The sequence below is a fragment of the Martes martes genome (assembly GCF_963455335.1).
Source record: "Martes martes genome assembly, chromosome: 14".
NCBI lineage: Eukaryota > Metazoa > Chordata > Mammalia > Carnivora > Mustelidae > Martes > Martes martes.
In genome coordinates this window covers 57,611,775-57,636,933 of record NC_137902.1, presented here as the reverse complement: position 1 = coordinate 57,636,933, position 25,159 = coordinate 57,611,775, and the positions used below count along the sequence as shown (strand labels likewise).

Sequence of the window (25,159 nt, the reverse complement as noted above, 5' to 3'; positions counted from 1 at the left end):
AGAATCCATTTGTCTGTAGCCTTGCATATCATAATATTTGTTGTAAAAAAAGTATATATTATGTATATTAATATATATTTATATGTATTTTATATATATTTATAAATATATATATAAATAAATTTTTAAGATTTTATTTATTTATCTGACACCGAGAGACAGCGAGACCAGGAACACGAGCAGGGGGAGTGGGAGAGGGAAAGCAGTTTTCTCACCAAACAAGGAGCCTGATGTGGGGCTCGAGCCCAGGACTCTGGGATCATGACCCGAGCCGAAGGCAGATGCTTAATGACTGAGCCACCCAGGCACCCCTAGAAAATATATACATGTATATATTTTTTTAAGATTTTATTTATTTATTTGACAGACTGAGATCACAAGCAGGCAGAGAGTCAGGCAGAGAGAGAGTGGGGAAGCAGGCCCCCTGCTGAGCAGAGAGCCTGATGCAGGGCTCCATCCCAGGACCCTGGGATTATGACCTGAGCTGAAGGCAGAGGCTTTAACCCACTGAGTCACCCAGGCACCCCCCCCTAAAAATATACTTTTTAAAAATACTTTTAATAGCCATTTCCAGAGAGCTTAGTAAATAATTATGATGATTAATCCTTTAAATGTACTAGAACAAAGCATTCTGGGGAGAAAACAGTAGTTAGTATAGCGTGTTGTAGTGGTTCAAAACATAATGTTAGCTTTCAGTTTTCTATAAACATAGCTTTAATAAGCCCTTCACTTGTTACTTTCTATAATCATTGTCTGTTTCTTAAATTGCAAAGTTGTCAGTGAAATTCATGATAAAAATTTGAATGTGAGGCAGAATTTTGGGGTTTTGGTGTAATATTTTCAGTAACATAGGAATATGTATATGGTGGTGGTTAGGAGATTTGCTTATTATTTTTGCCTAAAAGGTATCCCTGTAGAGAGTCTTAAAATTTGAAATACTAAGTGGGTGAAAAGTAAAGTCATCTATAATCTTACTAAAGTTTTTTGTATAACGTCAGTTGAACGTTTCCTCACCTCTATTAATAGCTTCTTTGTATCCTTGACTTGGTGTTTGTGTGAATGTATCTCTAGACATGTGCATATTAATTTCTATTTTTGCTTAATAACAAAACAACAAAAACAAAACTCTACACACTGGTGACTAACTTGCTTTTTTTCACATGTCATTGGACCATTTTCCAGGTCAGTACATCTAGACCTCTCACATTCATTTTAATGGCTGCATACTCCACTATTATGGATGTAATATATTTCTACAACCGGTCCCCTATTGACAGACCTACGGTTGTGTCTGATTTTTTGCTAGCATTGTAATAGGTTAGAAGCTGTAATGAATGGTAAGGAAGTAGGTAGCATTACTACTTTAAAGAAGAAAGTAGAGAAGAAACTTCCTTTGCCATAGTCACTTACTAAATGAAATTTAATAAAAACACTGTCAAAAGTTGAGAGGACCAAAATTGATACTTTTTCTCTGATCTTTTTGCCATGTGTATATCTGAATTCTTTGTTTTTAAAGAAGAAACAGCATTGAAGCATTATTTGGGGGGAAAAACACACACACAAAATCCAGCAACTCAGCATTCATGAGCAACTCTATACTATACCAGTATGTGCCTGTGCAGTGGAAGGAAAACAATTTTGGTAAGGAATTAAAACTTTAGCTTTAAACTTCCAACAGGTTGATATTTATAATGAATGATGAATAAACAACTTTTAATATTGTGTTGACAGTGCCTTTTAGTTTTTAAAAGAAGTCACCATATCTTTGATATCTTTAATTTCAACTTAAACTTTTCTTTTTCCTTAAAAAAAAAAAAAAAACCCTGAATTTGCAGCCAACAAAAAATTAGATAAATTCTCAGGTGTGTATTTCTTCTGACTTTATTAAGATATCTGTTAACATTTATTAGAGATGCTTATGGGTTGACTTTTTTCTTCAAGGGGCAAGTTCACTAATAGCTGAGTTTTATACATATTACAGCAGCAATCCTTTTGTAGGTGTGTGTTGCAACCATCTAGATGCTCTGAGATGCTCATATATTTTTTAATTTATTTATACATGGGGACTATCGTTGGTAGTTTTTTGGTTAAACCTAAACATGACATGTGTTATACTTATTTCTTTACTGTAATCATTTTTTGCCTTTTGCATTATATAGGAAATATATCCTGGACAGTTCCAACCATCTCTCTGTCACAAATTCATAGCCTTGTCAGATAAAGAAGGAAAACTACTTCGGAACTATACTCAGAACATAGATACACTGGAACAGGTTGCAGGAATCCAAAGGATAATTCAGTGTCATGGTTAGTAAACTTCAGAATGCTTTCTGTTATTTAATTAGTTTCATAGGAAAAAATAGAATTAGAAAGTAGGTTGCCATCCAGAAATAGATTAAGCTTTTTTATTTAGTCATGTTATCAGTTTAGATAAATTTTACAAAGTAGAATACAAAAAAATTTAACCAGAACTATTGGCCTTGATACTTAATTGTACAAATTAATTGTACAGGTTAATGTCCTATTGTGTTTCAAAAGGTGTAGCAGTTGTATTCCATTAAATTCTTCTAAATATCCTCCTTTGATTACAAAAGTGATATTGACATATAAGAAAAACATGACCTCTTTAGTTTATGAAACTAAACAAATGGATAGTTCAGATGTATAGAATTTAAAAATGTAGAAGACTTTCACTTAATTCCAGGATAATTAAAGTAGGCACAGGCCTTTTTCTTATGTATCTAAACTGTTTTTGGGGTGCGTGGGTAGCTCAGTCGGTTAAGTGTCTGCTTTCAGCTCAGGTTGTGATCGCAAGGTGCTAGGATGGAGCCTGCATGGGGCTCCCTGCTCAGCGGGGAGTCTGTTTCTCCCCCTGCTTGTGCACTCTCCCTCTTTCTGTCAAATGGATGAATAAAATCTTTAAAAAACAAAAACAAAAAAACTTGTTTTTAATATATAACTGTTAATTAAGCTAAGGTCACACAGTTATAGCCTTCCAACTCTAGAGTTTTAGCTCTGGAGGAATTGGTTTATTTTATTGAAAAGAATAGCTTTGGAAAGTGTTACTATGTCAGCATCTCAATTGAGGACTGGATTCTGTCTGTATTTATTATGTATAAGTATTTTAATTATCCCTGAGATTTCCCCTGTGGAATCTTAATTCTCTTTTCTGGGGTCAAACTTCATATTTGTGGTTTGTTTAAATAAATAGAAACGTAATTTACTAATGCACGTGTGTATTGGTTTTTAGGATCCTTTGCAACAGCATCTTGCCTGATTTGTAAATACAAAGTAGACTGTGAAGCTGTACGAGGAGATATTTTTAATCAGGTAATTGATCACCCATATTTTAGGAATTGTGCATATCTTAGGTCTCTTTTTTTGCCTCCACATTATTTTTTTTTCTTTTTTTTCTGAAAGTGTGTGGTACAGAAAGATACCAGGAAGATAATATTACCATTGGAAATGCTGACGAAATAAATATATAAGAACCTTTTAATCCCTTAAGTTGAAAACACTGCTCTATAATATCTCTAAAATGATGAAATTGGTTAATTATCCAAGTTAAAATAAAAACCCAAATCATACGTGAGGTGTTGCTATATTAGAGTTTCTCTTACTTTCCCTTTTTAGTGCCTGTTGTATTTTGAATTTTAAATTAGTTATTAGTTCTTGGTAATCCTTTAAAACATTTAAAAAGTTACTCTAAAAGGTATTTCATGTATGATCGCTGTCCTCCAGAAAAGAAATACGGGAAAATAATGGCAGAGAATAAGAACCATCCAGACAGAAATTTTATGTGCTTAGCCGCATATATAGTTAATCATACATAATTATGAGTGGAGAAAAGCACATTAAAATGGAATCTTTGTCTTAAATTTTTTGAGAGGATTAAATCGGTGTATATATATACAGGTGCTGGTTTTTCTTAATCTGTGGTGGACTCTTAAATACCAAATGTAGGTCTTGAAGGATATTACAATAGCTACATACTTAGACAATAACACCATTGTATTTCATTGTATGTTGGTAAAGTCATTGATAGTTGACATTGCCATTGAGCGTTGTATTCAGTTTTCCCTACTATTTATCCATAGCTTTTCCTCTTTGATAATCCACCCCCGCACCCAGGACTTAAACACATGGCTTATTTATTTCATATGCTTCTACACTTCAGTTTGAAAACACTTTTTTTATGTGGGAATTCTATTCTTTAAGTTTTTAATTTTAATTCTGGTATAATTAAAATAATAGTATTTATATTAGTTTCACTACAGTATAGTGATTGAGCTTTGATAATTTGGAAATGCATTCTTGGGAAGTGTGTAAGTGTTAATTATTTCTAACTTGAGTGCTTTCCCTTTTCCTGTCTCAACCAAAACCTGGAACCTGTAGGTGGTTCCTCGTTGTCCTAGATGCCCAGCTGATGAGCCACTTGCTATCATGAAACCAGAGATTGTCTTTTTTGGTGAAAATTTACCAGAGCAGTTTCATAGAGCCATGAAGTATGACAAAGATGAAGTTGATCTCCTCATTGTTATTGGGTCTTCCCTGAAAGTAAGACCAGTAGCACTAATTCCAAGTAAGTTGGTGATGATTTTTTACAGCATATTTCTATACAGATTCCATAGGTTGTGGGTCTGTACAGTGGACCCCAATGATCTTATTCTCTCTGGGTTAAAGAGTGGTGAAGAGCCAAACTTTATTTCTTGGTGATGTTCATATTTGTGGAGATTGGTTAATCTTTTTGGTGCAGCGTTTGGGAAAGGGAAAAACTAAAACAAGGGGAAATAGCTTTTTCAGTGGAGTGTGTTTCTATTAGGACAGGAGTTAGCTTCAGCTAATTTACGTACACTTAGGAAACAGTCCTTAATCTATGTATTTCTAGTCTTAATTTGATTATAGTTGTTGATCATTCAAATGTAGTTGATTTTTAGTTCCAATAAGTTCATATGTTTAGTTAGATATAAATGTAATCTAGAAGTGTAATATACTCATGTAAGAGAATTTGGGGGCTCAATATTATTGGTCTGTTTCTTTGAGAGTAACAGTCATGCCTTGGGGCATGGGAGTGGCTCAGTCAGTTGGGTGTCCGAACTCGGGTCATAATGTCAGGGTCATGTGGTCCTATGCTGGACATGGTGCCTGCTGGGGATTCCCTCTCTCTCAAAAAATAAAAATAAAAAGTAACAGTCATGCCTTGTCATAATCACTGTATGTGGATCAACTTTACCCATAAGGGATTTTGTGTGTCTGAGAAAGCTCAAATATAATTTAAGTCCCTTTTACTCTCAGGAATATTTAACATGTGCTCTCATATTAACTCTTTTCTCCCTCTAATGAGGAAGCAAGGGGAGAGGAAGATAGAGTGACTAAATTCAGTAGCATGGGGTGTGCCCTAAAAGGTGAAGGAAAAAGAATATCAAACTTTTTTAAGATTTTTAAAAATTATTTATTTGAGAGAGAGCGAATGCACAGATGTCTCCTCAGGGGTGCCTGACACAGGCCTCAATCCCAGGACCCTGGAATCATGACCTTAGCCGAAGGCAGATGTTTAACCAACTGAGCCTCCTAGAAGCCCCCAAACTTTTTTTTTTTAGAGCATTTTATTTATTTATTTTAGAATACATGCATGCAGGAGGAGGAGCAGAGGGGAAGGGAGATGGAGGAGGAAAAGAATCCTACTGGACTCCCGCACTGAATGGGGAGCCCGACATGGGCTGATCTCAGGACCCTGAGATCATGACCTGACCTGAAACCAAGAGGATGTTTAACAGACTGAGCAACCCGGCCGCCCCAAGAATATCAGACTCTTAATCAGAGAATTAAATTAGAACTCTACATGAGCAATCATATAGGCAACCCAGAGCAAACAGTTGGAAGAAACAGGAGTTCAGCTCTACAATTCTGCATTTTTTTCCCTACCTGCATGTGATGGCTTTATCAGTTTCAGTCTTCCCAAAATAGCTGTGATGAAATTCTTTGACAGAATATAGGATAAACTTTAATGAATACCTTACTTTATTTTTTAGTTATTTTTTCTCTTTAAAGGTAAGCAGAGACATTCTTAAAAGCTTTCTGTGGGGCAGTATTAATAGTGTGTTGCTGATACCCAGAAGTTATTTTTAAACGATGTAAAACACAGGTATATAATGGTGGAAAATGGACTTGAATGAATTTCCACACATTGTATCAGGAGCTGTTTTGATAGAGTAACCATCACTATGTGCCGGGAGCTCTTCTGTGCACTTGACAAATTCTGACAACCTTGTGAGAAAGTACTGTTACCCCATTATACAGTCAAGGAAATTGAGGTACACAGTAGAAAAGCCTGAGGAGATTGCTCAGAGGTGATCAGGTGATGGGAAACAGGACCTGAAATTTTACGAAGATGCTTAACTGCTCATCTCTTTATTTGATGGCTTGATAGGAAATGTGATGGCTTGGCTAAATAGTAGTGGCTGGTTTTTTTTTTGGTATTGGGAGCATGTTAGATTTTGCATAGTGTTTTTATTGTGATTTTATTAGCTCCCTTCCCTTTTTCTAATGCATTTTTCATCTTATTTTTAGGTTCCATACCCCATGAAGTGCCTCAGATATTAATAAATAGAGAACCTTTGCCTCATCTGCATTTTGATGTAGAGCTTCTTGGAGACTGTGATGTCATAATAAATGAATTATGTCATAGGTTAGGTGGTGAATATGCCAAACTTTGCTGCAACCCTGTAAAGCTTTCAGAAATTACTGAAAAACCTCCACGAACACAGAAAGAGTTGGCTCATTTGTCAGACATGCCACCCACACCTCTTAATATTTCAGAAGACTCAAGTTCACCAGAAAGAACTTCACCACCACATTCTTCAGTGATTGTTAAACTTTTAGACCAAGCATCTAAGAGTAATGTTGATGATCCTGGTGTGTCGGAGTCAAATGATTGTGTGGAAGAAAAATCACAGGAAGGACAGAATTCTACTAAGAACATTGAAAGCGTTACTGAACAGGTGGAAAGTCCAGATTTGAGGAATGTCGGCTCTAATACTGGGGAGAAAAATGAAAGAACTTTAGTTGCTGACTCAGTGAGGAAGTGCTGGCCAGCTAGACTTGCAAAGGAGCAGATTAGCAAACGGCTTGATGGTAAGGAAATGCTGTTGGAGGTATAATTTACTTTACCATTTTGAAGGTGTAATTATTTTAACAAAATATTTGCAAGAAATAAGCAATTGGCAGGTTAGTTGATAGAGGGTAGCTTTATGCAGCCAGATGTAACAGTTGTGTTTAGAGAAACTGGAAAGTTGAGAATTTAACCTAGAAAAAGATTTAAACAGTGGTATCTTATAGTAGGGGAAGACAGTGTGTTAATTAAAGTGTTCTCTGTATCTTGTGTTCCTCCAGGGAATGAGAAGGTAAGCATTGAATTGAGAAGAAAATTGAAAAATAAATTGTACTCTGCCATTGTCTGGTGAGCTTTAGCTGGTAGAACAGATGACTCAGATTTGGGTGGTTACCATAGGGCAGCTACTTTATTTATATACATTATTTGATTTTAATATCATGAGGCAGGAACTATTACAATTTCTCTGCTGTTGGTGGGGAAACTGAGGACTATAGAGGTGTAAGGGCCCTATGCAAGGTAACAGTTAGGACATGGAAGAGCCAGTTTGGATTCTAGGTCTGTCCTCAGAGCCTGTCCTCTGAATCACTATGCTGTATTGTCTCAGATCTAGAAAACATCTGATCCTTCTCCACAGAATATTAGGAATAGCATCTACCCAGTTTTTTGTTTTAATTGAAATATAGGTGACATGAAATAGTTTCAGGTGTTTCACATAGTGATTATATACCTTGGGAAATGCTTACCATGATTAAGTGTAGTACTGCCACCATACAAAGTTAGTACAACACTCCACCCTCCCTTCTCCTCTGGCAACCACCAATTCTGTTTTTATGAGTCTTGTTTTTTAGATTCTACATGTAAGTGAAACTGTATGGTATTTGTCTTTCCTCTGACATACTTTACTTTGCACGATACCCTCTAGGTCTTCTAGGTCCATCTGTGTCGCAAATGGCAGGATTTTATTCTTTATGGCTGAGTAATATTTCATTGTATATATACAACACATTTTCTTTATCCACTTACCTGTTGATGGATATTTAGGTTGCTTCTATATCTTGACTATTTTAAGTATTACAGTGAGTATAGGGGTACATATATCTTTTCAAATTAGTGTTTTTGCTTTTTTAAAGGAAAATATCCAGAAGTAGAAATCCTTTCTTTTTTAAAGGAAAATACTCAGAAGTAGAAATTTTTATATCTAGTTCTCTATTTCTTTTTAAGGATCCTCTGTACTGTGTTCTGTAGTGGCTGCACCAATTTACATTCCCACTAGCAGTTTGTGAGGGTTCCTTTTTCTTCATATTTGTGCCAGCAGTTTTCTTGTCTTTTTGATAATAGCCATTTTGACAGGTGTTAGGTGACCTCATTGAGGTTTCAGTTCATATTTCCCTGATGGTTAGTGATGTGTTTAGCATCTTCATGTGTCTGTTGGCCATCTATATATTGTCTTTGGGAAAATGTCTGTTTGGGGCTTCTACCCCCCCCCTTTTTTATTTATTTTTTTTTATTTTTTATTTTTTTTATTATTTTTTTTTAATTTTATTTTTAAGTAATCCCTTCACCCAGTGTGGGGCTCAGACTAATAACTCCAAGATTAAGAGTCCTATTCTCCATGGACTGAGCTAGCCAGGTGCCCCTATTTAGCATCTCTGCTGGTTTTTTCATCCAGTGTTTCTGCTGCTGTTAAAGGAGTTCTTTGTATAATCTGGATGTTAACCCTTTATGGGATACATCATTTGCTAAGTATCTTCTCCCAGTCCGTAGGTTGTCCTTTTATTCTGTTGGTTTCCTTCACATGTAAAATTTTAGTTTGATATAGTCCCAGTTACTTTTAGGTCTTTAATCCATTTTGTGTTTATTTTTGTATGTGGGGTGGGAAAGTGGTTGAGTTTATTTCTGTGTGTAGCTAGCTGTTTAGTTTTCCTAATACCATTGATGGGATAGACTATCTTTTCCCCATGGTATATTTTTGCCTTCTTTGTCACAGATTAATTGACCATATAAGTCTGGGTTTATTTCTGGACACTGTTCTGTTCGATAGATTTGTGTCTTATTTTTGTGCTAAATTTGTGCTGTTTTGATGACTGTATACCTTCATAGTACAGTTTGAAATCAGGGAGCATGATCCCCTCCAGTTTTGTTCTTTGTCAAGGTTGCTTTGGCTATTTGGGGTCTTTGTGGTTCCATAAACACTTTTAGGATTATTTGTTCCAGTTCTGAAAAATGCTGTTGGTGTTTTGATAGGAATTGGATTGAAACCATAGATTGTTTTGGATAATGTGGACATTTTAATAATACTAATTCCAATCCATGAACATAGTAGGTCTTTCACCTCCTTGGTTAAACTTACTTCTAGATCTTTTAAGTCTTTGATGCAGTGTTAAGTAGGATTGCTTAATTTCCCTTTCTGCTACTTTGTTATTAGTGCATAGAAATGTAACACATCTATCCTGTTTTGACACATAAGAACTCTTTATCAAGTAGTAGGGTGAAAAATCCTAATTAAAGTAAAAAAATATATATATATTCTAACTTAAATGTAACAATCTTGTATAACTTTTTTTTTAAAGATTTTATTTGTTCATTTGACAGCGAGAGAGAGACAACCAGAGCAGGAACACACAAGCAGGGGTAGTGGGAGAGGAGGGAGCAGGAAGCCCAATGCAGGGCTTGATCCAGGATGCTGGGATCATGACCCGAACCAAAGGCAGACGCTTAACGACTGAGCCACCCAGGCACCCCAATCTTGTATAACTTTAAAACATTAAAGTCCCATTTCATTTACAGTATATTACTTGTTCTAATCATTACCATAAATGAATTTTAGTTCATTTGAGTAAGACTTTGTATTTTCCATACCAGGCACACTGTGTAGTAAGTTCTGGATAATAGTGATTGGTTTGTTGATGTTTGTATATAGTTATAAGAAATGTAGATGCTACTTGGAGGGGATTAGGTTATAGAAGGCTTTCCAAAAACCTAACTTCTGACTTTGGTCTAGAACAGTACGTAGGGAGTTAAAAGAGGGAACATCTTCCCAGGAGAAACTAGGAAAAAGCATAGAAGAATGCTTATGTTTGCAAATGTGGCAAGAGCCAGAAGTAGAAAAATTGCTGTTCAGGGACACCTGGCTAACTCAGTTGGTAGAGCGTGTGACTCTTGGTCTTAGGGTGGTGAGTTCAAGCCCCAAATTGGGCATTGAGTCAACTTAAAACTATTTAGTTAGGTAAATACTGGTGTCTGTTATACACAGCGCCTGCCTACTTACTGGAAGACTTCTGCGCTGTACATTTGAGTATCTTTTTGACAGTTGGGTCAAACAGAAAACTCTCTGCTGGCCCCAGGAAGCAAAGATTAAACCTAGAGCAGTCTTTAGACTTTTCTCTACTAATTTAGGCCTTAAAGGAACAGGCTTTGGTATTAGACCTGAGTTGTCTCAGACCTACCTGGGCAGAGTTATTTAAGCTGTTTCTTAATCTGAAAGATGGGATAAAATAGTCTATATTTCAGCATTGTGAGATAAATTTTAAAAGATAACTGATGTAGAGTGTAAAATTGGATCTGTTAAAAACAAATTACCACACTAGTCTTAATTTATGTTTATCATGATTTCTGTTGGTGAGATCAGGGCTGTAAAGGAGAATGAATATAGGAGCATATATGAGGCAAACTTTAAGTCTGTCTTGATGGTTCCCAAGAAGAGCCAAAAACCAAACAGGTACAGGATTCTTGGGCTGAGAAATAGTAGATTATTCTGTTCATTGGGGGGCTAACACAGAATGAAGCATTTTTTAGAAGCACGGACAAAAACTATTTTAGTAAAATGAACAACAGCCATGTGCTGGGGCTCCTTACAAGAGATACTAAGAAGTAGCAGATGGGCTTTTCTGTTAGCAGCCAGAATGCAGGTACTCCCTCTTGCAGTCATGGAAATTGATATGAGTAGCTTAGAAAACTGAAGAATACTATGTATTCTCCCAAAATAGAAGGAAATAACATGGTTTTCACGCTGCAATTTGTGATCTACTAGTGGAATGTGAAATCAGTTTTGTGGGTTCAGATCAGAATTGTTATACACAAATTAGGTTGTTTCAAAGTGAGAACCTCATCATGATGGGGTATAAAGTTTGAAAGCCATTTTGAAGAGAAACCTAGATACGCTTCGCAGATGGTGTGTCACTTCAGAGCAACTATGTTCGTAGCCAGGCTTTTGTGAAAGTCTGGGTTATGGTGCAATAAATTTATTATATATATATAATAAATTTATTATATATAATATACATATTATGTATAATATAATATATAATATTATATATGATATATAATTAAATATATAATAAATTTATTATATATATAATAAATTTATTATGTGTATAAACAGGCTTAAGTTAAAAGTTACTTGTTTTTATGAATTCAAAGGCAGAAAATTTATTTCATTGAAATTTCAATGAAATTTCAAGTTCCCAGGGCACCTGGGTGGCTGAGTGGATTAAGCCTCTGTCCTCGGCTCAGGTCGTGATCTCAGGGTCCTGGGATTGAGTACTGCATCGGGTTCTCTGCTGGGCGGGGAGCCTGCTTCCCCCTCTCTGCCTACTTGTGATCTCTCTGTCAAATAAATTAAATCTTTATTTTAAAAAGATTTTTTAAAAAATTTATTTGACAGATTACAAGTAGGCAGAGAGGCAGGCAGAGAGAGATGGGGAAGCAGGCTCCCCGTCGAGCAGAAAGCCTGATGCAGGGCTTGATCCCAGGACCCTGAGATCACAACCTGGGCCAAACGCAAAGGCCCAGTCCACTGAGCCCCACCTCCAGGCACCCCAAATAAAATCTTAAAAATGTCAAGTTCACACCAAGGGGTGCTTTTAACCTGGAACCCATAACTTAGGGGAGAGAGGAATTGTCCTCACCATCACAGGTCACATCTTAAACTATGAGTGCAAATTTGGGAGGAGGTTAGAAAAGAAAGGTTAACGTCCAGTGCTAGATCACTGTTTCTCATACTTTGTCTAGGACTTAGGTAAAAATAGATTGATTCAGTATGTGGGTGGTGGGGCTTGAGAATCTAAACTTCTCATAAACTCTCAGGTGATGCCATTGCCTGCAAACTACACTTTTGAATAGGTGGTGAGGCCATTATGAAATTGAAGGTATTTGAAAATAATGAAGGTGCTTTGAAGGCATACTATGTGCTTTAGAGAAGTTCTGTTCAGTGAACACAAACTGAGTAATGTAGGCAGGCCAGGGTATTTCATGTCATGAATTCTGTTCAGAGGAGTTGGTTAAATAACCTTTTTTGAGCATGGTTCTGTATAGTTACTCATACTTAGTTGATAGAGTTGTGAAAATTAATTTTCCAGATGAGGAAATGGAGGCAGAGAGATTGCCCAAATATGCAAAACAGAACTAAGATTTGCAGCCGGGAGTGAGTGCTTAGTTTTTGCAGAACACTATAGTAATAGCCTCTACTCAGGTAAAAGGCAGAGCTGGAATCTACAATCAGACCAAATTAGTCTTAGAAAACTGGGAATAACTTATTTCTCTCTTATTACTGTATTTCAGGTAACCAATACCTGTTCTTACCACCAAATCGTTACATTTTTCATGGCGCTGAGGTATATTCGGACTCTGAAGATGACATCTTATCCTCTAGTTCTTGTGGCAGTAACAGTGATAGTGGAACATGCCAGAGTCCAAGTTTAGAAGAACACTTGGAGGATGAAAGTGAGATTGAAGAATTTTACAATGGTTTGGAAGATGAAGCTGATGTTAATGACAGAGCTGGAGGAACTGCATTTGGAATTGGTGGAGGTGATCAAGAGGCAGTCAGTGAAGCTATATCCATGAAACAGGAAGCAACAGATATTAACTATCCATCAAACAAATCATAATGTAATAATTGTCCAGGTACAGGAATTGTTCCACCAGCATTAGGAACTTTAGCATGTCAAAATGAATGTTTACTTGTGAATTCAACAGAGCAAGGAAACCAGAAAGGTGTAATATTTATAGACTGGTAAAATGGATTGTTTTTTTCATGGGTAATTTTTAACTTCTTATTTCTGTACTTGTACACTCAACACTAACTTTTTTTTAAAAGAAGGGTACTAAGTATCTTTAATCACCTGTTGGTCAGAACTTTCTTTTAAAGGTTCATTTGTATGATACATCCATATGTATATATAATTTTGTTCTTGCCTAGTGAGTTTCAACATTTTAAAGTTTTCAAAAGCCATTGGAATGTTAAATTAAAGGGAACAGCTTATCTAGACCAAAGAATGGTATTTTCACACTTTTCTTTATAACATTGAATGGTTTGAACTCCTTAAATGTCTGTTCTGCTAAACTTTTGATTCTTTATTAGCACAATTACCTATTTTTAAACACTGGCATTTTCCAAAACTTGTGGCAGCTAACTTTTTAAAAATCTCATGACATGCAGTATGGAGAAGGAAGTCAACAATATGTGGGAGAGCACTCTGTTGTCTTTGCTTTTTAAAGTAAGACTTGGTGCTAAGAGTTTCAGGAATATTGTATTGTTGAAATGAAGATGGCTTTTGTACTTCCTGTGGACATGTAGAAATGTCTATATTGGCTCCTAAACTAACCTGAAAAAAATAAATGCTTTGGAAATGTTTTCAATTGCTTTAGAAACAATAGTGCCTGCCTGGGTACCCTTCGTTTCAAGAATATTTGCCCTTGTTTAAATACCTGTCACTGTGGTAAAACCTGCATCAGTTCTTTCCCACAAGTATTAAACTGCCAAGATGTGAATATGCAAAGCCTTTATGAATCTATAATAATGGTACTTCATCTGGGGAGAGTGTAATATTTTGGACCGCTGCTTTTCTTTTCCTTTAATGAGGGGAGCAACAGGCCCCTGCTTACGGTTCCAAAGTACTAAGATGTTAATTATAACAGCCAGTAAGTACATGTCTCCTGTTGGGAGGATTTGGTGTAATAGACACCAAACTGCTAGCCTAGTATTGGAGAGATCAACATGATGTAACTTGCAATAGCAGAATAGTTAGTGAAATTAGTTTCTGTAACACCTTTATTTAAAAGCTTAGCCTGCCTTAAAACTAGAGATCAAACTTTTCCGGCTGCAGAAGCTTCTTAGCCTTTCCAAAAAAAGTTCATACTTTATAAAATTGCACTGAGCAATTTATTTTCTGGACCTTTACCCCACATTACTCCCAAATTATAAAGTATTCCTATGTTGCTTTAGTATTTATTACAGTTTTAAAAAAGGGTTTGAAACGTAGCTGTTCTTTAAATACCCAGCTAGGACCGTTACTGCCAGAGAGAAAAATTTTGTTGAATGGCCACTTCCCTACCTAAAAGATGTTTCAATCTGAATTATTTGGCTACACTAAAGAATGCAGTTTATTTAGTTTTCCATTTGCATGATGTGTGTTTGTGCTATAGATGATATTTTAAATTGAAAAATTTGTTTTAAATTATTTTTACAGTGAAGACTGTTTTCAGCTCTTTTTATATTGTACATAGTCTTTTATGTAATCTACTGGCATATGTTTTGTAGACTGTTTAATGACTGGATATCTTCCTCCAACTTTTGAAATACAAAACCAGTGTTTTATACTTGTACACTGTTTTAAAGTCTATTAAAATTGTCATTTGACTTTTTTCTGTTAAATTACATTGTTCAAGGTATAAAATTTTAATCTTAAAGATAACTTTTACAGCTTTGAGGGCCATAGTAAGATGCTTTCTTCTGACATTTCTTCATTCAACTTAAGAGTCTAAACAGAATAGTAAGCAAACACTGGTTTTAGCAGTTGGTGCTTCACTAAAAGTTTCAAAACTAATAGTTCATTCTAGGCCCAGAAACCTTTGTAGGTGAAAAGTGGGGAGAGGCAAGGCAGGGCCCAAGAACTTGATACACAGAAGACCTGACGTAAGTTCAGGACTTTGATAGTAAGAAGACAAAAGAGTAGTGGAAATACAGTGAACTCAATAGTATATGTGCTATAAAAGCATGGAGCCTCACAGATAACACAAGTCTTAACACACAGGACAAAAAATGACTCCAGACCACATTTGGCATGAACTTTTCAAGGCTGCCCTGTAAACCTTTAGTCCTTTAGTAAACCTTTAGTTCTTGAGTGACATACTACTGTTCAAGAAGCCAGGAACATGCCCCTTGCCTTCCTCACCAGCAAATTTTTGAAGTGAATTTTAAAACAGTACTCTTATTCGCCTAGGTTATTTATAAAATGTAAAAACAAAATAAGACAGTACTCTGCCCTGGTATGTCCTGTTTTCACTAGAGAAATTACCTGTAAAAATTTCATCTTCAGGTATTATTAAAAAAATAACAGACTGCATTCACTATATGCACAAAATGGGAAGGTTCATACTTTAAAAGGTGGTGGTCAGTTTAAGTATTTAAGCTAAATACATGCTTTGACAACAGCTAATTTTAAGCCTTGTATTGAGTCTCCTTGGTTAATGTACTATATATTTCACTGGTTGTAATACCCTAATTAACAACACATTATGGTTTAGTTAGCACTGCTCTTCGTGGTATCGGAAATAATAGTGTGCTTTCAATCAGTGGTGGGTTTACATCATCCACCTATGAAGCAATTATTTGGTAAGTTTCGTTCGAAAGAAGTCTCAACTCCTAGACTTGTAACCTAGAAAGGCAGTGTGTGTATGCATACCATAACAAAGTCTAAAGCCTTAAGCTAGGATGTTACCAGAAATACGGAGAAATGGTCTAATGACCTCTCCTCCCCACTTCTTGAGTGCCTCTCAACTCTATTAATTGTCTGGGAAACTTTTTTTAAAACAAAGTATAACCTGGGCATCACTCTTTAGAGTTAACATTTAATTGGCATAAGGAGACCTGTCCATAGTATTAAAGAAGGTACCTCCAGAGGTTTGAGAAAGGACAAAAACAGGGGAGGTTCCCTTCTGCATTTGACTCCCGATTCCAGAGGGGGTTGGCCTCACAGGGAAGGCAGACTTCCGTGAAACAAGGGGACTAGTCTCAATTATCTCTAGGAGTGGTTCAGCAATTAGCAAACACTGGCAAGGATAGGGGGCTATTGGGGCACCTGGGTGGCTCAGTCGGTTAAGAGACTGCCTTTGGCTCAGGTCATGACCTCAAGGTCCTGGGATCAAGTTGAGCTCTGCTCAGTGGGGTTTCTCCGTCTCTCTGCAGCTCACCGTGCTTGTGTTGTCAAATAAAATCGTGAAGAAAAAAAAATAGGGAGCTATTAAACCAGGAAGAATTCCTTGGTAAAGGAAACTACCATAAAGAGTATGGATGGCCAAAGTGCAAAAAAGGTTGGGGAGTAAGGAAGTGGCTAACAGGAATACATGCCCTTGCTCTCAGCTCACCATATGCTGCTCCTTCAGGGGAAGACTGCCCTGTTACACTTTGAGGACTTTTTGTTAAACAAAAAACTAAATGTAAAAACCAAATATAAGAAAGGCTAGGGCTTTTTATTGTAATTCTCTAATTTAAAAAACTGCATTCTGGTTTTGTTGCATGCAACGTATGTCTTGGTTCTACCATTTCGGTCAGTTTGAACTATGGCTATTGATTAAAATCACTATTGAACCAGACAGGAGCTACAAACAGCTAATTGCTCTTATTAGTAGATCTGTACAGAAGCCAAATATTTTCAAGTTTAGTCCACTCCATAATCACAATCTATAATTTAGTCAACTCAGTATTTGCTTACTTTCTACACTAATATACAAAGCTCAAGATATTTTTCTCGCCTTTAAAAAAAAATATAGGCTGCATACTCAGTGTATAGCCCAATGCAGAGCTTGAACTCATGACCCTGAGAACAAGACCTGAGCTGAGATCAAGAGTCAGATGCTTAACCACCGACTGAGCCACCCAGGCGCTATTTAAAAAAAACAAACAAAACAGCAGTTTGAAAAATCTTCAATGGCATTTTAATTTTCTACTATTAATCTTTCTGTGAATGCTACTGACTGTATGTCTGCAGCAACAGGGGCAGAAGAGTATAAGACTCACCCAAATTAAGCCTTGTACTGTTGTGCTCCTAGATAAGATGTGCCAGGTCCTTATTAAAATATTTGTTCAATGAAATCCATCTGTATTAATCCAAAGTGACTGCTATTTCACAGATCAGCTACATATAGCATAAAGGTTACTAAAGAAAAAAAAATCATCTGATACATACATGTGAGTTTTTGATGTGAACAATCACTACCCTCAAGAAATGGATGCACAGGGAAACAATACAAAATGAATTTTCAGAGGGAGAGTGCTACTTTGAGAGCTTAATTACTGTATGTGAGGATACTGCTTAAGGGCTTCCATCTATATAAAAAGACACCAATGCCTTACCAGTGGTAGTTTTCAGTTAAACTGGAAAATAGAGGTCCACAATCCCTTCTCCAAAACCCTTGGGCTCATTTGCATTTTTGAATTATGAATGTTAACAGATTTTTTAAAGCACCCCAAGGGGTCTGAGGCAGCACTTAAGATCAAACACACTAAAGTAAACCTATTAACATCACCACAGTAAAATGTACAAATAGTCCCATTTAATACCATAAATAATAGCCTCAACAATTCAAATCAAGTTCTGCTGCAAAATGAGGTAACACAAATTTTTTCAGAGTTGTTTTGGATTTGGGAATTATAATAGCTAAGAAAATTTGAGACCTCTGTAAAACAGTTTTGTATGGCAAAGGTAATAATCCAAAATCTAAAAGACCTTCCCTGAGACACTGAGGAATTTAGAATCTTATATGAGAACCACTGAAAGGGTAAATATTAAACCAATAAATCTTTATTACTTAAACAATTTTCACGGCATTTTAAAAAATAAATTTAAAAAATAAATATTTGCATTATAGCAGAAAGTCACATGTGTTGCATCAACTCACTGTTACAGTTAATCACAGGAGATAACTAAGCATCAGCACCATAAAAACTGTTAAGATTTGTTTCTAAAAATCCAAGGAAATAGTCTAAAGCACTGAAAATTCTGACTAAATACCAACCAGCAGCATCAGTAGTTTTGGAAGCTATAAGCCAGTGGTTGGTTCTCATAGCAGCCAGTTTCTATTCCTGGCAACTGTAGGACAAAGTTCTTCCAGTACTGAGTATTAAGCTTTCTGATAGCCTCCCACTTATCAGTAGCATATCCAGGTTCACAAAAGGAAAGAACCACAAGTTATTTAGGTAATTCCTATCTGTAATTTAGATTTGCACAAGGATATTTATTCTAGTAAAAAAGCAAAGATTGTGTTTCATCATGCTAATTTTTTGCTTTTATAAGGATTCTCAGAATAAGATTTAATCATAATTGTTAATCCTTTTAGCTCAGTTGAATTACAACCATAGAAACTGTACTGGTATCAGAACATAACTATTTTATTACAAAACTTAACATTATTTACAAAATGAAAAAATAATCGAATGACTATTGCAGGCCAAAGATAAAGGTTTTTCACTCAGTGATCGAAAATTAAGCAACATTTCCATGCACTCACACACCAGATCATTTGTGAAATATGCAAACTCTTAAAATTCATGTTAGTAAAACTTCAATGTATTCACAATGCTTGTATGTTTATTGGAAGATGGCAAAAAAAAAATCCATGGTTCTGTACAATAAGCTTAATATTAACACAGTTTGTTCATTTTCCTTTAATATTTTTTGGCTTTCATGAATACTCAGAGCATTGAACATTTTGCAAGTAAGAATTATAACAGTACCTCTGTCACCTTGCTGAATTCATCACCACAAGAAAAACACAAATAATTAGTTTAATGCTATTGCAATAAACTGTTTAGTTAATATTTCCAAAGTTATATTAAACTGAAGCCTTCATTATGATCGATTGCTTGAATCAGTTTAGAGCGTAGAGTTTCTTTATCTTTGTATTTTGGAAGATCCAGAAGATTAAAACAGGTATGAGAAACTGGGAGATATTCCTCGCCACCTCCTGTTGACTGGATGACTAGTTTTAGACTCTTCATACCAAGAATAGGAATGCGATCACTACCTGTCAAAAATACTAACAAGAATAAAGAAAATAATTCAGCCAAACACTTTTATCAAAACAGAGTACCAAGTTATTTAGTACAGTCACCGTGGCAAACCTTTATATTATTAACGTTTACTCTAATGTGGAAGCATGATTTTGGAGACATACTAATTATACATCCAGACAATATTTTTCCTTTAGAAGTATAATCTTAATGTTAGCACACAGAATATGCTTAATAAATATTTGATGAATAAATGACTACTATCCCTGAAAAAACATTTGAGAGCCATTCTTTTGGGAATATCCATTTACTCTATACATCAAATACAAAATGCAGTTTTTTCAAACTGCAGTTTTGATTATGATTCCTTTTAAAATGTTTCTAACATTTTTTTAAAGATTCTACTTATTTATTTGACAGAGAAAGACACAGAGAGAGAGGGAGCACAAGCAGGGGGAGTGGGAGAGGGAGAAGGTGGCTTCCTGCCGAGCAGACAGCCCAATGTGGGGCTTGATCCCAAAACCCTGGGATCAGGACCTGAGCCGAAGGCAGATGCTTAACGACTGAACCACCCAGGTGCCCCAGTTTCCAACATTTTTGAATAAAAGTTTATAATGGACAGCTAAAACTCAAATCACTTAAGAAAGACTTGTCATCCTTAAAATATACAAATTCAGCCAAGCTTATTTCAGCTGTCAGAAAAAGATTAACAAAAATATTCTTGGCAATAGCAGGAATATCAAAGGGAGTGTCATTTCCTGATGAATGGATAAGTAAGATGTGAGACAGACACACACACACGATGGAATATTATTCAGCCATCAAAAAGAATGAAATCTTGCCATTTGCAAAAAATATGGATGGAGCTGGAGTGTATCAGGCTAAGTGAAATAAGTCAGAGAAAGAAAACACCATACGATCCCACACATACGTGGATTTAAGAAAGAAAACAGATGGACATATGGGAAGGGGGAAAAGAAAAGAAAAGAAAAAGGAGGGAAATAAGCCACAGAGAGTCTAAATGACAGAGAACAAACTAAAAGTGGAAGAGAGGTGGGTGAGGGATGTGCTAGATGGGGGAGGGGTATGAAGGACGGCACTTATGAGCATGGCTGTTGTATTTAACTAACACATCACTGAATTCTATGCCAGAAACCAATATTGTGCTCTATGTTAACAAAATTTAAATTAAAAAAGTAACAAAACACAAACATAGGGAGTGTCATTTCAATGAGAATATACCTTTAACAGATGAAAGACATACTAGTTAGGTTATAAATAAGTACAAAGTCCTACAAAGGTTCTATTTTCCACAGAAATTCCCAAAGTTTTGATGAAAAAGGAAAAATAAAAAAAGCCAAAAGAAAAAAAAAAAAGCTATCCTCTAGAAATCTTTTTAGAAATTCTAAAAGGAGGAGACGACATCGGGTAGCAGGAGATCAGCTAGATAGCTTATCTAACCATTGCGAACGCCTACAAATCCAACGGGAAATCGAAGAGAAGAGGAGCAACAATTCTAGAAACAGAAAATCGATCACTTTCTGAAAGGCAGGACCTACGGAGAAGTGAATCCAAAGCGACGGGAAGATAGACCGCGGGGGGAGGGGCCAGCTCCCGGCAAGCGGAGGAGCAACGGAGCACAAAATCGGGACTTTTAAAAGTCGGCTCCACTGGGAGACATTGCTCCAGAGGCTAAACTGGGGGGAAACCCAGGCGGGGTCAGCATAACCCCAGGTCCCGCGCGGTCACAGAAGGACTGGGGGTGTCTGAGTGCCGCAGAGCTCACAGGTATAAGAGCGGGGAAGCCGGCTACAGCAACAAAGCCAAGGAGTGAGCTCTCAGCCCGGGGTTACCTTGTGCCGGTCGCAGGCTGGGTGGGCTCGGAGCGCGGCCAGAGGCCACGGAGACGAAAGCGACCCGGCGCTTTTCTCCAGCTCCAGCAATTGACTGCTTTCCTCAAGGCGCGACCACAGGCCAGGGAGGCGGGGCGGTTGGGCACTTTTCTCTGAGGGCGCACTGAGGAGCGGAACCCCAAGCTCTCGGCTCCTCCGGGCCAAGAGATTGGGAGGCCACCATCTTCATTCCCGTCCTCCAGAACTCTACGGAAAGCGGAACTCTAGGGAAAGCGCTCAGGGAACAAAAGCTCCCGAAAGCAAACCCGAGTGGATTACTTAGCCCGGCCCCTGGCAAGGGCGGTGCAATTCCGCCTGTGGCAAAGACACTTGAGAAACACAACAGGCCCCTCCCCCAGAAGATCAACAAGAAACCCAGCCAAAACCAACTTCACTCACCAAGAACAGCAGAATTCCACAGCAGGAGAAAGCAAATCTTATCTGGACAAAATGACAAGGCAGAAAAACTCACCTCAAAAAAAAGAAGAGGCCGTACTGACGGCTGGAGACCTAATCAATACGGACATTGGTAACATGACAGATCTAGAGTTCAGAATGACAATTCTCAAGGTTCTAGCCGGGCTCGAAAAAGGCATAGAAGATATTAGAGAAACCCTCTCCGGAGAGATAAAAGCCCTTTCTGGAGAAATAAAAGAACTAATATCTAACCAAGTTGAAATCAAAAAAGCTATTAATGAGGTGCAATCAAAAAATGGAAGCTCTCACTGCTAGGATAAATGAGGCAGAAGAAAGAATTAGTGACATAGAAGACCAAATGACAGAGAATAAAGAAGCTGAGCAAAAGAGAGACAAACAAATACTGGACCATGAGGAGAGAATTCTAGAGATAAGCAACACCATAAGACGACACAACATTAGAATAATTGGGATTCCAGAAGAAGAAGAAAGAGAGAGGGGAGCAGAAGGTATATTGGAGAGAATTATTGGAGAGAATTTCCCTAATATGGCAAAGGAAACAAACATCAAAATCCAGGAGATGCTAAGAACGCCCCTCAAAATCAATAAAAACAGGTACACACCTCATCACCTGATAGTAAAATTTATAAGTCTTAGCGACAAAGAGAAAATCCTGAAAGCAGCCCGGGAAAAGAAGTCTGTAACATACAAGGGTAAAAACATTAGATTGGCAGCGGACCTATCCACAGAGACCTGGCAGGCCAGAAAGAACTAGCATGATATATTCAGAGCACTAAATGAGAAAAACATGCAGCCAAGAATACTATATCCGGCTAGGCTATCATTGAAAATAGAAGGAGAGATAAAGAGCTTCCAGGACAAACAAAAGCTGAAAGAATTTGAAAACACCAAACCAGCTCTACAGGAAATATTGAAAGGGGTCCTCTAAGCAAAGAGAGACCCTAAAAGTAGTAGATCAGAAAGAAACAGAGACAATATACAGTAACAGTCACCTTACAGGCAAGACAATGGCAATAAATTCATATCTCTCAATAGTTACCCTGAATGTTAATGGGCTAAACGCCCCAATCAAAAGACACAGGGTATCAGAATGGATAAAAAAACAAAACCCATCCATATGCTGCCTACAAGAAACTCATTTTAGACCCGAAGACACCTCCAGATTTAAAGTGAGGGGGTGGAAAACAATGTACCATGCTAATGGACATCAGAAGAAAGCTGGGGTGGCAATCCTTATATCAGATCAATTAGATTTTAAGCCAAAGACTATAATAAGAGAAGAGGAAGGACACTATATCATACTCAAAGGGTCTGTCCAACCAGAAGACCTAACAATCTTAAATATCTATGCCCCTAACGTGGGAGCAGCCAACTATATAAACCAATTAATAACAAAATCAAAGAAATACATCGACAGTAATACAATAATAGCAGGGGACTTTAACACTCCCCTCACTGAAATGGACAGATCATCTAAGCAAAAGATCAACAAGGAAATAAAGGCCTTAAATGACACACTGGACCAGATGGACATCACCGATATATTCAGAACATTCCATCCCAAAGCAACTGAATATACGTTCTTCTCTATTGCACATGGAACATTCTCCAGAATAGACCACATCCTGGGTCATAAATCAGGTCTCAACTGGTATCAAAAGATTGAGATCATTCCCCGCATATTTTCAGACCACAATGCTCTGAAGCTAGAACTCAATCACAAGAGGAAATTTGGAAAGAACGCAAATACATGGAGACTAAACAGCATCCTTCTAAAAAATGAATAGGTCAACCAGGAAATTAAAGAAGAATTGAAAAAATTCATGGAAACAAATGATAATGAAGACACAGCGGTTCAAAATCTGTGGGACACAACAAAGGCAGTCCTGAGAGGAAAATATATAGCGGTGCAAGTCTTTCTCAAGAAACAAGGGCTCAAATACACAACCTAACCCTACACCTAAAGGAGCTGGAGAGAGAACAACAAAGAAAGCCTAAACCCAGCAGGAGAAGAGAAATCATAAAGATCAGAGCAGAAATCAATGAAATAGAAACTAAAAAAAACAATAGAACAAACCAACAAAACTAGGAGCCGGTTCTTTGAAAGAATTAATAAGATTGACAACCCCCTGGCCAGACTTATCAAAAAGAAAAGAGAAAGGATGCAAATAAATAAAATCATGAATGAAAGAGGAGAGATCACAACCAACACCAAAGAAATACAAACAATTATAAGAACATACTACGAGCAACTCTACGCCAACAAATTTGACAATCTGGAAGAAATGGATACATTTCTAGAGACATATAAACTACCACAACTGAACCAGGAAGAAACAGATAACCTGAACAGACCCATAACCAGTAAGGAGATTGAAACAGTCATCAAAAATCTCCAAACAAACAAAAGCCCAGGACCAGACGGCTTCCCAGGGGAATTCTATCAAACATTTAAAGAATTAATTCCTATTCTCCTGAAACTGTTCCAAAAAATAGAAATGGAAGGAAAACTTCCAAACTCATTCTATGAGGCCAGCATCACCTTGATCCCAAAACCAGACAAGGATCCCACCAAAAAAGAGAATTACAGACCAATATCCTTGATGAACACAGATGCGAAAATTCTCACCAAAATACTGGCCAATAGGATCCAACAGTACATTAAAAGGATTATTCACCACGACCAAGTGGGATTTATTCCAGGGCTGCAAGGTTGGTTCAACATCCGCAAATCCATCAATGTGATACAATACATTAATAAAAGAAAGAGTAAGAACCATATGATACTCTCAATAGATGCTGAAAAAGCATTTGACAAAGTGCAGCATCCCTTCCTGATTAAAACTCTTCAAAGTGTAGGGATAGAAGGCACATACCTCAATATTATCAAAGCCATCTATGAAAAACCCACTGCAAATATCATTCTCAATGGAGAAAAACTGAAAGCTTTTCCGCTAAGGTCAGGAGCACGGCAGGGATGTCCGTTATCACCACTGCTGTTCAACATAGTACTAGAAGTCCTAGCCTCAGCAATCAGACAACAAAAAGAAATTGAAGGCATCCAAATTGGCAAAGAAGTCGTCAAACTATCACTCTTTGCAGATGACATGATACTGTATGTGGAAAACCCAAAGGCTCCACTCCAAAACTGCTAGAACTTATACAGGAATTCAGTAAAGTGTCAGGATATAAAGTCAATGCACAGAAATCAGTCGCATTTCTCTACACTAACAAGACAGAAGAAAGAGAAATTGAGGAGTCAGTCCCATTTACAATCGCACCCAAAACCATAAGATACCTAGGAATAAATCTAACCAAAGAGGCAAAGAATCTATACTCAGAAAACTATAAAGTACTCATGAAAGAAACTGAGGAAGACACAAAGAAATGGAAAAATATTCCATGCTCATGGATTGGAAGAACAAATATTGTGAAAATGTCTATGCTACCTAAAGCAATGTACACATTTAATGCAATCCCTATCAAAATCCCAACCATTTTTTTTAAAGAAATAAAACAAATAATCCCAAAATTTATATGGAACCAGAAAAGACCTCGAATAGCCAAAGGAATATTGAAAAAGAAAGCCAAAGTCGGTGGCATCACAATTCCAGACTTCAAGCTCTATTACAAAGCTGTCATCATCAAGTCAGTATGGTACTGGCACCAAAACAGACATATAGATCAATGGAACAGAATAGAGAG

General features: G+C 37.0%; 2 protein-coding genes across 4 annotated transcripts in view; one reads left to right on the top strand and one right to left on the bottom strand.

Moving 5' to 3' along the window:
• SIRT1 (sirtuin 1) overlaps window positions 1-14,800 on the top strand; it is a 29,318-nt gene extending 14,518 nt beyond the window's left edge. Inside the window, exons 1-6 of one of the 2 annotated variants that reach the window (XM_080823327.1) lie at window positions 806-1,641; window positions 2,160-2,307; window positions 3,251-3,330; window positions 4,396-4,582; window positions 6,571-7,134; window positions 12,674-14,800. In XM_080823327.1, the coding sequence (XP_080679453.1) occupies window positions 1,609-1,641; window positions 2,160-2,307; window positions 3,251-3,330; window positions 4,396-4,582; window positions 6,571-7,134; window positions 12,674-13,002 (1,341 nt within the window). In that variant the 5' untranslated portion in view covers window positions 806-1,608 and the 3' untranslated portion in view covers window positions 13,003-14,800. Of the gene's footprint in view, window positions 1-805; window positions 1,642-2,159; window positions 2,308-3,250; window positions 3,331-4,395; window positions 4,583-6,570; window positions 7,135-12,673 lie in introns of those variants that run through there. The other variant, XM_080823326.1, reaches the window with a different exon arrangement.
• Window positions 14,801-18,487: 3,687 nt separating this feature from the next.
• The window catches only part of HERC4 (HECT and RLD domain containing E3 ubiquitin protein ligase 4), a 130,251-nt gene continuing 123,579 nt past the window's right edge, over window positions 18,488-25,159 (bottom strand). For both annotated transcript variants that reach the window (XM_080823325.1, XM_080823324.1), the window contains one exon: window positions 18,488-19,150. In XM_080823325.1, the coding sequence (XP_080679451.1) occupies window positions 18,942-19,150 (209 nt within the window). In that variant the 3' untranslated portion in view covers window positions 18,488-18,941. The remainder of the gene's footprint in view (window positions 19,151-25,159) is intronic.